Raw genomic sequence first — 15011 nt, 5'->3', positions numbered from 1 at the left:
AAAATGAATTGCACTGGCACAGAAAAGCAATATGTTATGGCATCTGAGGTCAACATTCTTCAATCAAGTTATATAAGCTTTGATTGGGCTCATAAATTTATTTGCCTGTAAGGGAATTCTTTTTGGGGATTTATTGTGTTATAACATCATGTTGTATTGCAACACTTGAACTAAGCATGCCAAGCCACAGACATAAGAAAGCACGCAGCTGCACCATCAAATATTTCAACTGTGTCCACTGTCCTGAACATATTGTATATTTCCATGAAGAAATGTTTACATACGGATACATTGCTCAGGTTAGGATAGACATCTAATATATACAGATGATTCATACGTCAGTGGACAATGAGCAAGATGAATCTTTCAGCTGCTGTTGATTTGTGATTAAAAATTATAGCACACCTAAACATTAGGATTTCGTTATGTATAGTTATTCAAGCTGTAAATTAGGATTTTGTTAGAAGTATTAACTGTGTGATTAGAGAAAAGTAAACAACATTTCGATTTTTTTTCAGTTTATTTCTTAGTAGTTATGGTCAGAATTGGCAGGAACAAGCATTTTCCTCCTGCTACATCAACTTTTCTGAAGCTCGTGGTTCACTCTGACACCTCAGAGGTTTTCTACTGTTGTGTTTACACTGAATGCACACAGTCAAATTTGGCTGCTCCACTTAACAAGGAGAGATGGTAGAACAGGTTATGTCCTATGTGCAGCTTTACCTGCATGCACTGTGCTCCTGACTCTTGCGTGCCTGGGCAGTCCGCTTTTACCCCAACACGCACAGCAGGGCCCTTTTCCCCTCTGCCACACCCAATCATTAAAGGCTTTAGTGTGTGTTTGTTCACTAATCACAGCAAACCAAGGAAAGCACACCTTTCAAAGTGGAATGACCTCAATTTATACAGCTGTTTGCAATTTATTCCAATGTCAAAATATAGATAATAAAGACAAAAACAAAAAAACCTATGCATGAAAGGTCCTGTGGTTCAAGATATATATATATATACTTTGTAAGAAATGAATGCTATTATATTTCCATCAATGTTTACACTTCTTCCCCATAACATTCCTATTAATATTCAATATACAAGAGGCCATATTCTGCATGGTATGGTGTAATCTGAATAAACTGGTCTGATAGCATCCCCAGCGTAGACTGATTATCAACTGAGCACATAATCACAAGACTTCATCCAACTCTATCAGTAGCAGGTATTGAAATAAGTGTCATCCATTGAATTGAAATTTCTGTACATAAGCGTTCAAATCTCTTCAGTGTCTTGTTTTCTTTGCACAGCCGCTCATGCGGCTGTGATTCAAACACCCACCAGTAGTATCACACACTGTCCTTATTCTATTCTGCTACTTACACTACAGTGATCACCAGATGATGATCAACATACAAAATAACAAGAGTTTTATTTTTTAACAGGTTTTTCTCCGAGCTTAACCCATAGCTGTCTTCTACTTGATTCTGCCAGTTCAGTGGAATGTTTATCAGTTTATCTCTGTATTTGTACATAAAGAGTCGCATGCACTGGAAAACATGTATGTTTGCAAATAACTTTGCATGTAAAGATTTTGCAGAAAGTTTACACAGATCAATAAAATCTAATGAAAAGTAACAAGCCTCCTTTGTGTCAGGACTCATCGGACTCAAGGCTTGACTTTGTGACAATGAGTGAAGACCATCGCAATTGAAAAAAAGTCAATGGATATAGAAAGATGTCCTGATGATTGCTTGCTTCTTATTTTAATGTCAACATGCATCACTCTGAAAACTGTTTGGAATCTATAACTTTGCAAATCCACCAATATGCCTTTATGAAATGCTGGTCTGAGTCACACTCACAGGGAGGCGTGTCATATTTCTGACGAGCCTCTGTTGTGGCAGACCAATAAGAGGACCTCTCAGCACAAAGCGTTTATGCCAGAGCCACACGTGCCCTCATCATATTGAAAGAGACGCCTTCAAGCCGGCTCGTGCAGACATATACACTGAGGCTACATTTCATGTGGAATAATTCGTCCAGACGTAAATTGAACCCTTCAAAGTTTACTGGATTAATTAGACAGCAATTTGAAATTGAGATGCAAATCAGGTGCATGCTACAAGTTGTTTTCGTCATATCATCGCTCATCTTATCCAAAGCACAACATGTGATCGGATCAGGTCTCTCCTGTCTCAGATCGAGTTCTGCAGAGCACAGACAGACGCGCATCACGTTTCTGCGAGAGGACGTGGCCGGTGTTCGCTCCTTGTACGTCAGCCTGTGGTCCGAGGATACGCGACCGGTAATATGCGAGGTAAATACCGAGCCAATGGTCACGGACAGATACTGCCGAATTTGCGACAGAAGCGGAACCCAGGGCCAAGAAATCACCCAGAGGTTTAACATCAGCATGCTGTTATCTCCGAATTCTCCCTGCGCGCTCGTCTCCTCCAGTGTGCCAAAGTTTATCAAGCGCACACGGAGAGATGGGGCAGAGGGAAAAGTTCGGAGTAAACGGGCCTGGATATTCCCAGGGACGCTGTGGTGCGGTACTGGCAGCAAAGCGGCCGGATACGAACAGTTAGGTGAGAATGGTGAACTCTGATTTTATGATTTTGTGTACTTTTCTTCCATGTGTGCCTCCTAATTGAGGTCATGAGAAGTCAGAAGAGACATACGGTAGAGGTCACTCACATAGGCTATATGGGCCCTCTGAAAGAATGTGAATGTGAATTTTTAGGGGCACCTTGTTTGGTCCTACATCATCTACACTTCCTTGACATTGTAGATTGATAGTAGATTAAATTATTATAACATATTGATTATACATTTACCATACAGTGACTATAAAGTTCAACATCAAAGTCCCCATATTTTTACGAGACAAACATCACTGGTATTTGTCATGAGATTAAAAACCCAAACTCTGATTTGCATATATATTTTAGAGTGATCAAGATCACTATTGTTATGTATGGCAATGTATAAAGCATGACACAAACCAACAACATTTTTGGGACAATATTTAATTTAAGTGGACCTGACAGGTACAGATTTTGCACAAAATGTAAGATTTATTACAATGAAGTTAAACTTGCATCATAAGATATATTTTGTTTAAGTGGGCCTGACATTTATCTGATATAGTCACATCAAAAGATGTTCTTCAGTAGGCATTTTATATGAGAGATCTTGCTTTTACAACCCGCACATTTGTACATGCCTTTGAAGCTTTTTGCTTTTGAATTAGGCAAGAGATGCTTGAGGACTTCCTTCCAAAGTGCCCTTTGATATGTGGTTGAATACTGATGTTGTTTTCCTGCACAGGGATGTTTGAGAGTGCCGATAGATGCTGCCGTGAGCATGACCACTGCCTGCATGTCATCCTGGCTTTCACAGTGAATTATGGAGTCTTCAACTCCAACTTTTTTACCGTCTCACACTGTGACTGTGACCAAAGGTGAGCATCAGAATGCACACAACTGGGTGTCTAATGCCGAGTCCAAGTATTTACTGCCTCCAGGGAGACTGCCGCCACCAGCAATCCCCATCTCCCCCCGACCTGTCCCCATAATGTCCTGGCAAGCATAGTCAAGTCAGGATAGACCCGCTCGAAGGCGGAAATGTTGCGGAAGTTGTGTGCATCTGCATTTTATACCTTACACTTACTCATGAAAGTGTCCTCCTGTCTGGAATGCTAGTATCATACTATTTATATTCCTCCAGGAGTAATAAATATATCACTGCAATCAGCCCTCCGGATACTCTTTCGATGTCAAGAGTCAACACGTTGCTTGCTTCTTTTGTGTTTGCTGGGCATAACATTCCTTATTTTTACTGTACTAACTTTGCAGATAGGTCTGTATTATTCTCACTTTACATCTGGTGCTGACAGTTGCACATGTAATGTATTTGCCCTCTAACTCTTGGTTTTAATTTGCAAGTAACTGACACTCATTTCAAGAATCCCCCTCTTTGTTTAAAAGTATCTATAAACGGTTTAGTCTACCCTAAGGGTGAAGACAAAATAAGGCAGCATTCAAGGATATTTATCCTCCTTGTGCATTTTCATTTTGATTGGACTGTCGCTTGACCTCCACTTTCTCTTTACGACACCCAGGTTTCGACAGTGCCTTCTCGGTGTGAATGACACCATTTCCAGCATGGTGGGCTACAGCTTCTTCAATATCCTGCGGGTTCCCTGCTTTGAGCTCAAACAGCAAAGGCGATGCACTGAGATGTACTGGTGGGGAATGTAAGAGACACACTAGCGTGGTTTCCTGAAGCTTTAACTTGCATAATGTTAGACGCAGCAGCTAGTGCACACCATATTTCAGTGGAAAATGCAGGAATGATTATATGGAAAACCAGAGCAATAGATTGCTTGTAGTAGCATGTCTGATACTCTTCCAAAACTCACAAAATGATGAAGGGCCCCGTGCCATGCCTCTGATGTGCCAATACAAAGTTTACCTCTTCTAACTTGAATAAATTTGCAATGATGTGGTCTATTTAAACTGAAAATACAGCAGAAGTTTTATTCATGGTTTGTTTTAACATGCATTGTTGTTCTCTATAGGTGTAAAGTAGCCAAAAAGGCTCCCTATGCTGTCTTAAGAAAAAACCTCCCTTACTCTGATGTTACAAGCAAGAATGGGGACAACACTGACAGCAACATGGTAGCAAGTAGCAAGGGGAAGCATGTAACTGAAAGCTTTGTGATCAAACCACACAAAAAGTCTCCCAAAAGTGAACGTAGGTGTAACTCCAGAGACCGACTCAAAGAAGACACTTTCTACCTCAGAAGGACAAAGGGAAAAGGATGTAAAAGACACAAGAAACTGGATACAACAACACCATCCCAAATGCCCCCGATGTCAAGAGTGTACACCACCAGTCCTTCAATAAAAATGGGTCTTTTAAATGCTTCTAAAAGTACTGCGATAATGACGATTAAAAAAAGACTTGGAAAAAAGAAGAGCAACAGTAAGGGCCTGTCTGATTACATCCCACAGAGAAGTCAAGTTCCACCACAGGGGAACACAAACTCTTATCAACAAACATCTACAAGACAAAGCACCCCATCTTTAACACAGAAGCCAGCGCTGCAGCTACACTTAGCCACAGCCATCACAGCAGTAACCAAAAAAGTTCCAAAACGAAGTCGTTGTTGTGGATTCAAGATGCCTCTCAGAGGTGACAAATTTCGGCCTCATTGTAAAAGTTGTCTAGAGCAAAACACAACATCAAGAGGGACAACTGTTACACCCGCAACAACTACATATAGATTACGAGTCAAAATGGCAACAGATACTCTGAGGCTCAAACAGACAACTGAAACCCCCAAACAAGACACTCTACAAAGACTCTGGAGTACAGCTACTTCTGCAACGGCGGTGATAAAAAAACTGGAGATAGCAACCTTCATTCATATGAAAGGTAAGCTACAAAAGCAGAGGAATTACCATCTACAGCAAAATAATGCACGCCATGAGCCTATGGGTAGTACAGCCCAAAATACACATGAAGAAAGAGACTTAATGCAAAATATTGCATTAAATAATATGACAGGTCAGTGTATGCAGCTGAGGAATCCATTACCCCATTCTGCTGGGGCCTTTTTCAGCATAATAGGCCGCTCCTCAGTTAACTATTTCACTATTAAAACCATGTATTTTGTCATTATTATTGTACTATGGTGAGCAATGCTGCCACTATGAAAAGTTGATGATAACGGCTGACATTTTGAAAGAGCCCACAATGGCACTGGGAATATTCCACCTAAAAAGGAAGCCAGGGCATTATTCTTGAAAGGAGTTATATCGACCACACTATCCCGTTGTGCCCCCTACAGGTGGGACAGAACTTTCACCGCAGATGATAGCTTACTAAAAAATGTAGATTCAGGAGGTGATTTAGTCATCGAAAAAATGTGGGTACAGTTCGATAATCTACAAGATAACCAGTGTTTACTTTTCACTCCTTCAGAGAATCAACTCCTTTGTGGAAGCCTCAAACATTTGGATGAATGTAAATACAACATCCTTCCTTTGGAGAAGAAGTATGATCTGCAGAACGGGGAGTCAAAGACGGCATACCACTGTGATTGCACTAGCCGGTAACATTTATGCTTTCCTAAATAGCTTTTCCCCATATTTGTATATTCAAATATGCAAGTCTCACAGATGGAAATATATTTTTCCCTGAATTTACAATTATTAAGATATATTCCACGGCGTATATTCCAGGAGGCATCTAGTCAGGATGCCTCCTGGACGCCTCCCATTAGAGGTTTTCCAGGCACGTCCAACTGGTAGGAGACCCCGGGGAAGACCGAGGACACGCTGGAGGGATTATATCTCCCGGCTGGCCTTGGAACGCCTCGGGATCCCCCAGAATGAGCTGGAAAGTGTTGCGGGTGAGAGGGAAGCCTGGGTCGGCCTGCTGAACCTGCTGCCACCGCGACCCGACCCCGGATAAGCGGCTGATAATGGATGGATGGATGGATGGATATTCCACGGCCTGATTCAAAAAGGGGATGATAACTATACTGAGCAAAGCATTGAACATATCTTTTTCTCCAGTCCAAGTTTTAGGTTTAAATGGGCCCATTTAATGACAATTTCTCCTTATAGCTTACTAATCCTACTTCATTAGACAGGGCAATGTGTTTACTGCTGTATGTAAAAAAAATTGTAGTATTAGACATGGTTTATTTTGTGTTGTCTTATGTGTTTTGTTTACAATATCAATAATACAGCATAACGTTATTCTCTTCCAAACAGCTTTGCAATGTGCTCTATTGAGGCCAAGGAAATACAAGCCTTACACCGCTTGTGAACCAATCCAAACTAAACACTATTATCCCAGTAATCCATTATGACTTTGTTTGGCATTCCTGAGCTACTTCAAGGTTTGACCTGCATATTGCATTGGGAAGTTTTTTTTTTAAGAACTTTTGTGGTGGCACCATTGAAAGTAAGACTGTTTCCAACAGAGTTTCCACATTGTGTATTATTAACTAGGCTGATTAACAAACAAACAAAAGCAATAATGACCACGATGGCTTTGTTCAATTAAGCCACAACAGGTCACAGCAGGAAAAGCACAGATGTTAATAACAATAACAATGGCGGAATGCCATTTAGTTTTGCTAGTTTGTGGGCTCTTGCATTGTGCATGCTCGCTCAATAGGCCCTTTTCACAGTAGCTATTTGACATGTGATTGCAGGGTAAGTACAGGTGTAACTAATAACGGTGATTATGACACGTGCTTACCTTGCTATGACATGTCAAAATGGCTGCTGTTCAATGGGCCTATTACACCTGTGGTTTTCTTTATAATTAGTAAACATGTCTGCTATGAAAAGACCTATACTTTTTGGAATGATGGCAGGTGACAGATATGTTTTAGTGATGTTTGATTATGTATTGTGACTCCTACTACTGCATGCATAGGCTGCAGCAGCACATGCATGCAGACTAGTATTGCTCATTCCTATCCACAGCATGTTAAAAATAATGAGGAAGGCATGTCCCCACAGGCAGCTTTCTCTTTCTTTGTCTGTTTCTCTCGCTGAGTCACACACAAATGCATATGGATATACATCACACTCTATTGTTTCATTCCTGTGTGTCGCTCACTTTATTTTCGCATGTGAGGTTGTTAATGTCCTCTGCTTGTCTTTTTGTCACGGTTACAGCTTGGCTGTTCTTATTGAAAGCTTGAAGCAACCCAGTATTCTCCCCAAGCTACTAACGGATTTCGTCTCTCAATACTGCTTCAAACTGCCAAACGAGGGAAAATGCCACCGCCGCAAAAGGTTTTAAGCTCTGATAAACTTATTCATGTTAATCTTAGACAATTTTTGGCTAGAGGAGTGCCAGTCTCCTGTCTAATGTGTGAACTCAGTTTGCTTGTATAATAGATTATCAGGCTGGTTTCTGACACTTTTTATGTTTCTTTTCTAGCTGTTCTGGAGGGTTCTCTAAAGCCTCTGACCTACTTCAAGCACTTAGTGTGATGGAGGAAAAAGACACTGCTGGGGTGCAAAATTCAGGCAATGACAGAAGAAGAGGGATTCCTACTCGTCTTTATAAGCGATGCCTGAGGCTGGTAAAGGAAGCTGATGTTGTGGCACAGCTCACACGATTTTAGACTAAGCTTCTGTTAATAGCAACAATGAATTTGATAAGCTTTACATTTCATGCAGCATTTTCTGTTTCTCTCTGATGGTGGTAAATGGCGGCATCTTAGAAAACATTCAAGAACTCAAACTCTTAAATATGTAATATTTGTAAGTATGCCATGGATGTACATTTCATATACTGTATTTATAAAGACCTGCAATAAAAACTGAAAACCATTAGATTGCGCATTGAAAATGTAATAAGAAAACATTTATTTTTTGGTTCTGTTTGAAATTATCACATAGTGGCATCTTATTACACTGCATATTGATTAATCAAGGAAAAATAACTTGATCCACACTTAAATGTTTTGTGATACACACTATATACTCTAATGTTTTTATATAAAACATAATTGATCCCAATGAGTACAATGTTAACCTCATCTGGCATTACATTTCATTAAATCCAACTCTTAAAATGTGTTGCATCAATGTTTTAGTCATGCATTCTTATTTAAAAGGTATGATCTGGAAATTGGCTACATCAGTTGTTTGAAATAAATTCAAAGATTAATTCTTGTTGAACGAGACAATCATCAGATATTTACCTCCCAAAACATTTAACCAGGGTCAGAATTTAGGGGTGCCAATTGTATGGTATTCTTTTTGTCCTAGGCTCCATAAAGATCTTATATTCTGATGTATTTTTCTCCACTTGTTTTGTTTCGCTTTTACCGATTGTACACTTTAATAAATTGATAACTGGCAAGTGAAAAAACAGGCTGTAGTCACCTTTTAACTTTAACTAAAAATTATATTATTTGACAAAAAAGAGAGAATGCATGAGTTATTGTGTGTCACACAACTCAATATTCAGGTGGACATAGTCAAGTGCAATAATTTATCTCTAAAATGTGGTCAAATGTTGAGTACAGATAGCAATAATACAGATCACACATGACTGCTACTTCCAACCTGAAGGTTTATTACACAATTGTACAACACACTAAACTAAATGACAATTGCCACGTGTCTTATTATTACATGTTGTGTTGTTAGACAACAAAATCCACTCATGAATTTTTGACAGCTTTCATTCTGGCCCGCGGTGCATGCTGGGAACCGCAAGTTGGCCTTGGAAACATGGCGTCGCACTGACAGCTGGGAGACTCTCATTATCTTGTCCAGCCACTGACACGGCGCCCGGGCCGTGAGCGTAGCGGTCTGCGTTATCATGTATGCTGTGAAAAAGAGCTTACTGCGGATGCGGTCTTCGTCCTGAAAAGACACTCCTATTAACGGTGCGGCGCAGTAACGGATTTAGTCCGGGTGTCACGCCCACTCTGCTCGGTAACGTTATAACGATACCTTACGGTAAGTTAGCATCGCTTCCAGCTAACCGATCCAGACAGCTAGCAGCTACCGTTAGCTCGACCACGATCACCCCGGCTACGCGAGGAGGAACCCGGCCACAACTGTCTGTTCTCTGCTCGGCTGCCGTCCGTCAGCACGTTTCAGCCTGCCCCGTCAAACACTATTGTCAGATAAGAGGCTGGCTGTTTTGTTATTGTGGCTCGCTAGCAGACGAACTAGGGCGTTTCTGTCATTCTGTCACTGAATTTTTAATGTTCGACCCCTTTGGCATCGCTGTCGGAGGAGAGAGCGATGGGCTCCGGGGCTGTGGATTCGTCCCAGTGGCTTTCGGTGAAAGAGGAGACCATTTTCCTCCACGACGGACTCATTCGGGTCACAGATCTGGCCGAATTGCCCAGTGAAATTGGAGTGTCGGAGCAGGGAGACACCGAGCAAGAGGTGGGTGAATACCATCTCACACATGTGCATGTTTGTACGGTATATAGAAACACACACTCATTGCTGTGGGTGTCTTTTTGTTTATTTTTACGTAAAGCGTTTCATGTGTTTTCACTGCCCGCGTGCAACACACCCTAACCAAGTGACAACGGCAGGGCTAACGTTTGCAAGATGATTGCTTGTATGCTGTTGGCCCGCTGTCAAGGAAGCGACTATTGTCAAATCATTTCCTGTCATCTCCTCCAAAATACAAGTTCTCCAAATCCGCTGCAATCTAACCATGTGTGTCGCTTAGAAACTAAAGGTTTATCTAACGTGATGTTATAATTGATTTGCAATTTAATATTATATTCAAATTACTTCATAAGAGGTGGCGCACACATTGCATGTCATCGCTGTACCTCAAGTGTCACGTTGCACAGCTTCAACTTTATTAGGAGTGCCGGTGCAGCAGCTTTCTTAGACGGGCAACTTCTCAGATTGCACCACACAGTGAACCTCTCTTTGGATCCTCAAATGGCAGTGTTTTCTGTAACAACATGTTAGCGTAACCACAATCGGTTGATAATTAAATATAACATGGCTCTCCTGGTATTTTAATAGTGGAAGTGCAGCGACATAATTTGATCTCGGGTGTTTTCTGATCACTGCAAGTGTAGCACACATTACAATGATCATAACACATCTCTTTCATTAACCAATGCCCTGAGATATTGTTCCCTAAACACAAAGAAGCAATGTTATATCACATTCTGGGTGTTAGGTACATGCTGCATATGGCCGGTGTGGACTTTTTATACCTTTTTCTTAAATCTATATTTGTCTGATTTATTTTTTCTATATTCATCAAGTTGTTCCTACTTTTTTTGTGTGCCGTGTGCAAAGCAGAATGTATTTCAATGTCAGTGTAAAGGTATAATGTGCCCTAAAGTGCAGTGAATGTTTATCCGGAATTTAGGCTTTTATTTTGAAGGCCAAATCTCGAAAACCGGACGTGTCTAAATTGCTAGATTGTAGTGTCTTTACAGTGATGCTGATGGAAACATCGAGCCAACAACGTTACATCCTCGATATTTCGGTATTCTGCCATGTAATGAAGCTAGAGCTCGTAGTATCCACCAGTCTGTATACTATATTTGGCGGCCTATTGTTAATGTCACATGTTCAAGAGCTGGTGCTGACAGTGATAGTTAACCACTTAAATCAATGATACCTTACGTTAGCTATAATATGGTAGTACCGCTATCTATTGCCAAAGCTGCATGTGTCATTTAGGGCAACATTGACATTTGACATGAAACAACATGTATAGATAATTCAGCACGCTGTGTTTTGCGTCTTGAACTTTACTTTTACAAGAGCTCACACCTGCAATCAACCATTCCCAATATAGGTTATCCACCTCATGGCTGGCACTTAATAGAAATATAGCAAAAATATGTTGGTAGATTTCTAATGTTTAACAAAAGGGTATGCTTAAGTTCACAAATGTCTTTTTTTAAATAATGGTTTTGAAAATGTCTTTATGTGGACAACATAAAGCAAGCTAAAACACTCAAAATGAAAATTAATATTCTGACCAAATTGATATTGTGATTGAGCTAATATACAAAATTGATGTTTTCTTAGATTATGCTAAAACAGTTGGCTCACTCATAACTATGATCGGAGAAGTGACAAGTTGGCAAAACTCATTATGAAGTGTGAAATGTATTTTGGATTTTTTTTTTTACAAGGAGTATTTTAAGATTGGTGTAAGGCTTTTTGTGCTCCTGGCTGTTTGATTTCATTTTTACAATGTACAGTGTGGTGCATTCAGCTGGTTGTGTTACTAGAGCATAACCTCTTTTGACCTAACCTATTTACCCATTTTTTAACTGGTGTTATTAATATCCAGCTTGTTATTTTCCAATTCACTTCCTCATCATATTCAGTACTAGAATTAGTTGCATAATCAGTAATCTATTACTTTTCAATCAATAGTTGTACTAGTGAAATAATCACAACCGCTGCAGATGGATCCTTTACTATTCAGCCACATGCTGTCCTAGTATAATTACATGCGTTTAATCAGCAGCTTTGACAGATGACAAATCACTGGTTAATTAATGAATGTTAATGGGCAGGCTTGACCCGTAATCTGCTTTTTTCCCCTTCATTTTTGTTAAATTGAACAACATGCATGCCGTGACACAGCTTCTTTCTGAACTCAGTGTGTTATGTTTAAACTACTCAAGAACAAGAAGAACCAATGTGTATTTACTGGTTAAGGCAGGATAACTGACAGCTGGTTTTCTCTTGGGAAAATTAACAAAATGCTGTTAAGAGTACCACTGTTTGGTTTAGCAGCATGCATGAATTAGTGCAGTGTTTTACTTCTAGACATCTAATCTTTGCAGGCAATATTTCCTTTTACGTATATTCTAATAGTGCTAGTCATGGTGACCTACAACAAAGAACAACCACTTTCACATTTTATATAGCACATCTGCATAGAAATAAAGTAGCCATGTTCTTCCTGTGTATGGTAGTTCAAAGTCCAAAACATATTCGGTCCTCTTATTGGTCAAGTTTTGATTACCTCCGTGTCCATTTTCAAGACTGACTGGTTTGGTCATTCTGTGCTGTTGTCGTAGGTGTTGTGATGCTAACTATTTTTACACATAAGCAGTGTTTTGCAGTCAGGTGGAGAAGGCCCAGCATCTAGTCAAGGCGTGTTACTGTAACATTAGTAGCATTTCTGAAATTGAATCAATACAAATTGTGCCTGCATGCTAAATAGTATAATGGATTTCTTTTCTAGTCCATGATTCTTTGACCACAGAGTGTAATCAATATCTGAAATGCTGCCTAAGTGCACATAAAGCACATTGTTTCACTTGTGATAGGCTATCCCAAATGTGCCGTGCTATCTCTGACCATTATTTCACAGTACAAGGAACTGTAGGCATGAGAGTTTATTCTGTGGAGGTGATTCATAGTTCTACTGTGGAAATACTGGAAGTTCTACCGATGAATTCTAGCCATGTAGGACATAATTAACAAAGTTTTCGCGAAATAATTTACTGCATATTAGTCTATAATGTAAGGTACCATGTCGACAAAACAGTTTATTTTTGTATCTACTGATGGTAGACCATCCCTACCCGTTCTTTTGTTTCAAGACGGCAGTCTCAAATGTTTTTCATCATCTTGCTGTTTAAGCATATAGACTATAGATAACGTGTTAGGTAAATCAGCTAATTACATTTTACACTGCTTTGCTTTTCTTTTATATTTTGATTCATATTTCTGAGTGAAAATTCCCTCTGAAGTGGAAAACTTAATTAGCATTTGAGAGACCAGCTCAGTAATCCCATGCTGTGTCTGCCATCTCGGAAGTTTATTCTTTTCTAAAAAGTTGAAGTAAACCTTTTTTACTTATTTTCGTCTTTGCTATCTTCCCCTGTTCTCCAGATTCTAACATTTGAGACGAAGAACCCAGTAGAGCTCGCTGAACGTCTGCGCGCTGTCTGTGGGAATCAGAGCAATGCATATGCACGCCTGCTGGAGTACCGACTCAATGCTCTGCGTGGCCTGTGGGGGGCGCAGCGGCAGCTGGCCCTGGAGGAGCAGCAGGACCGGGAGGGGACTGGAGGGGCAGATGAGGAGACCTTGGCCTTGCTCAAAAGGCAAGGTCTGCTACAGCAACCTGAGCAGGCGCCCTTCACCTCCCGTGTCGGCCTGCTGCTGGTCTTTCCCCTTTTGCAGTCCCAGACTCGCAGTGACCCGGCGCTCTGCGGTGTCACAGCAGAGGTACTGCTGTCTTGCCTCCGGGATTGCCAGCCACTCAGCCTCAGCAAAGAGCCTGCTGACTGCCTCAATGGCCTTGAGGGGCTGCTTTGCTCTTGGCTGGAAGATGGTGCCAAGGAGTCAGGCCAACCACAGGGACAAGCTCATACGCAAATCCTCCACACACACAGACAAAGGGAAAACGCTGCTGCTGCACTTGTAGCACTTGCCTGTGCCAGGTGAGGCCATACATTTCCTCCTTGCCATCCCCCCCATCCTAATTCTTAGGAACCCTTGGTTGGCTCTTGTAGACAGTGTATTAAACCAACCACATTTGGTAAAAGGTTATTAGAGTAGCCAAACACTTCACAGAAGGCCTATTGTTACTTTATACACAAGTAACAATAACTCATTGAGAAATAAATACAACGGATCATAAAACTCACGGTTCCGATTGTATCACGGATAGGATCATGATTCGGATCAGCACAAAAGAAAAAAGGAAGTAAGTAAAACTTTTAGAGATCCCCGATCCCCATTGATGATCCATATTAGCAGATAGATCCCTTTTATTGTTTGATTATAGCAGCTGGTCTACAAGGCTCCAGACCTTTTTCTTTTTTTTTGCCACCATCCCAAAAACCTTTTCAAGTGCTTTGAAGTCAGTGTAAACTATCATACATTCTAAATGTTATCCTATTACTTTGTTATAATATTATTTTATAGAGTTTTTTTCTTCTTCATAAAAACACACAATGGAAATGATAAGGACAGTTAAACTGTCTAATTAAATCTCGGTTCACATGTGTGTCCAACCGTGAGGAGAGATCCGTACGGTGCCGCTGAAACATACATACTGTACTTAAATTAGTGGGCACTTTGTCTGCTCAGTGGCGCGATTCTTTTTGTGTGTTTGTCACCTAACCTGCAAAAGAGCAGAATGTGCTTGTTTTCATGCATTTGCGCCTGAACTCTGACTTCTGCTGGTGACAACTGATCTTGACATGTCAAAACCAGAACTCTCCACTCTTTGTTCAGCCTCTGTTAGGACTGAGAGCTCTTTGTTGTGGGGAATCATCCAGCCCTTTTCACCAACAGTGGGTGCTAATTAAAGAGCTATCAGCTTTACTACCCCTCACTTCTGATGGGGTCGGCTATACAATTCACATTGTGAGTAGGTAAAGTATGCAAACAGACTGCGTAGCCATGCACATTGACATCAGTTGTTGATAAGATATTTACAGGTGGAGAAGGGACTATGACTCATGACTCATCTGTGTGTGTCGACTGTGGAACATG

At 40.6% G+C, this 15011-nt stretch overlaps 2 protein-coding genes across 2 annotated transcripts in view; both read left to right on the top strand.

The window, feature by feature from the left end:
• Positions 1-2326: 2326 nt before the first annotated feature.
• Positions 2327-8803, top strand: LOC306740666 (uncharacterized protein; the record flags this gene model as incomplete). Its single annotated transcript, XM_079222895.1, has 7 exons — positions 2327-2582; positions 3325-3457; positions 4118-4252; positions 4577-5436; positions 5986-6115; positions 7701-7820; positions 7969-8803. 7 exons carry the CDS (start codon positions 2327-2329, stop codon positions 8153-8155), a joined length of 1821 nt encoding a protein of 606 aa, XP_079079021.1. The 3' UTR covers positions 8156-8803.
• Positions 8804-9794: 991 nt separating this feature from the next.
• hectd4 (HECT domain E3 ubiquitin protein ligase 4) overlaps positions 9795-15011 on the top strand; it is a gene marked incomplete at its 5' end in the record, with an annotated part of 34201 nt that continues 28984 nt past the window's right edge. Inside the window, 2 exons of the mRNA XM_079222618.1 lie at positions 9795-9941; positions 13398-13951. Of these exons, the coding sequence (XP_079078744.1) occupies positions 9795-9941; positions 13398-13951 (701 nt within the window). The remainder of the gene's footprint in view (positions 9942-13397; positions 13952-15011) is intronic.

Source organism: Taurulus bubalis (genome assembly GCF_910589615.1).
Source record: "Taurulus bubalis genome assembly, chromosome: 8".
In the NCBI taxonomy this organism is placed as follows: Eukaryota; Metazoa; Chordata; class Actinopteri; order Perciformes; family Cottidae; genus Taurulus; species Taurulus bubalis.
The sequence above is the reverse complement of the archived record's forward strand: the minus strand, read 5'-3'. Positions and strand labels throughout refer to the sequence as shown.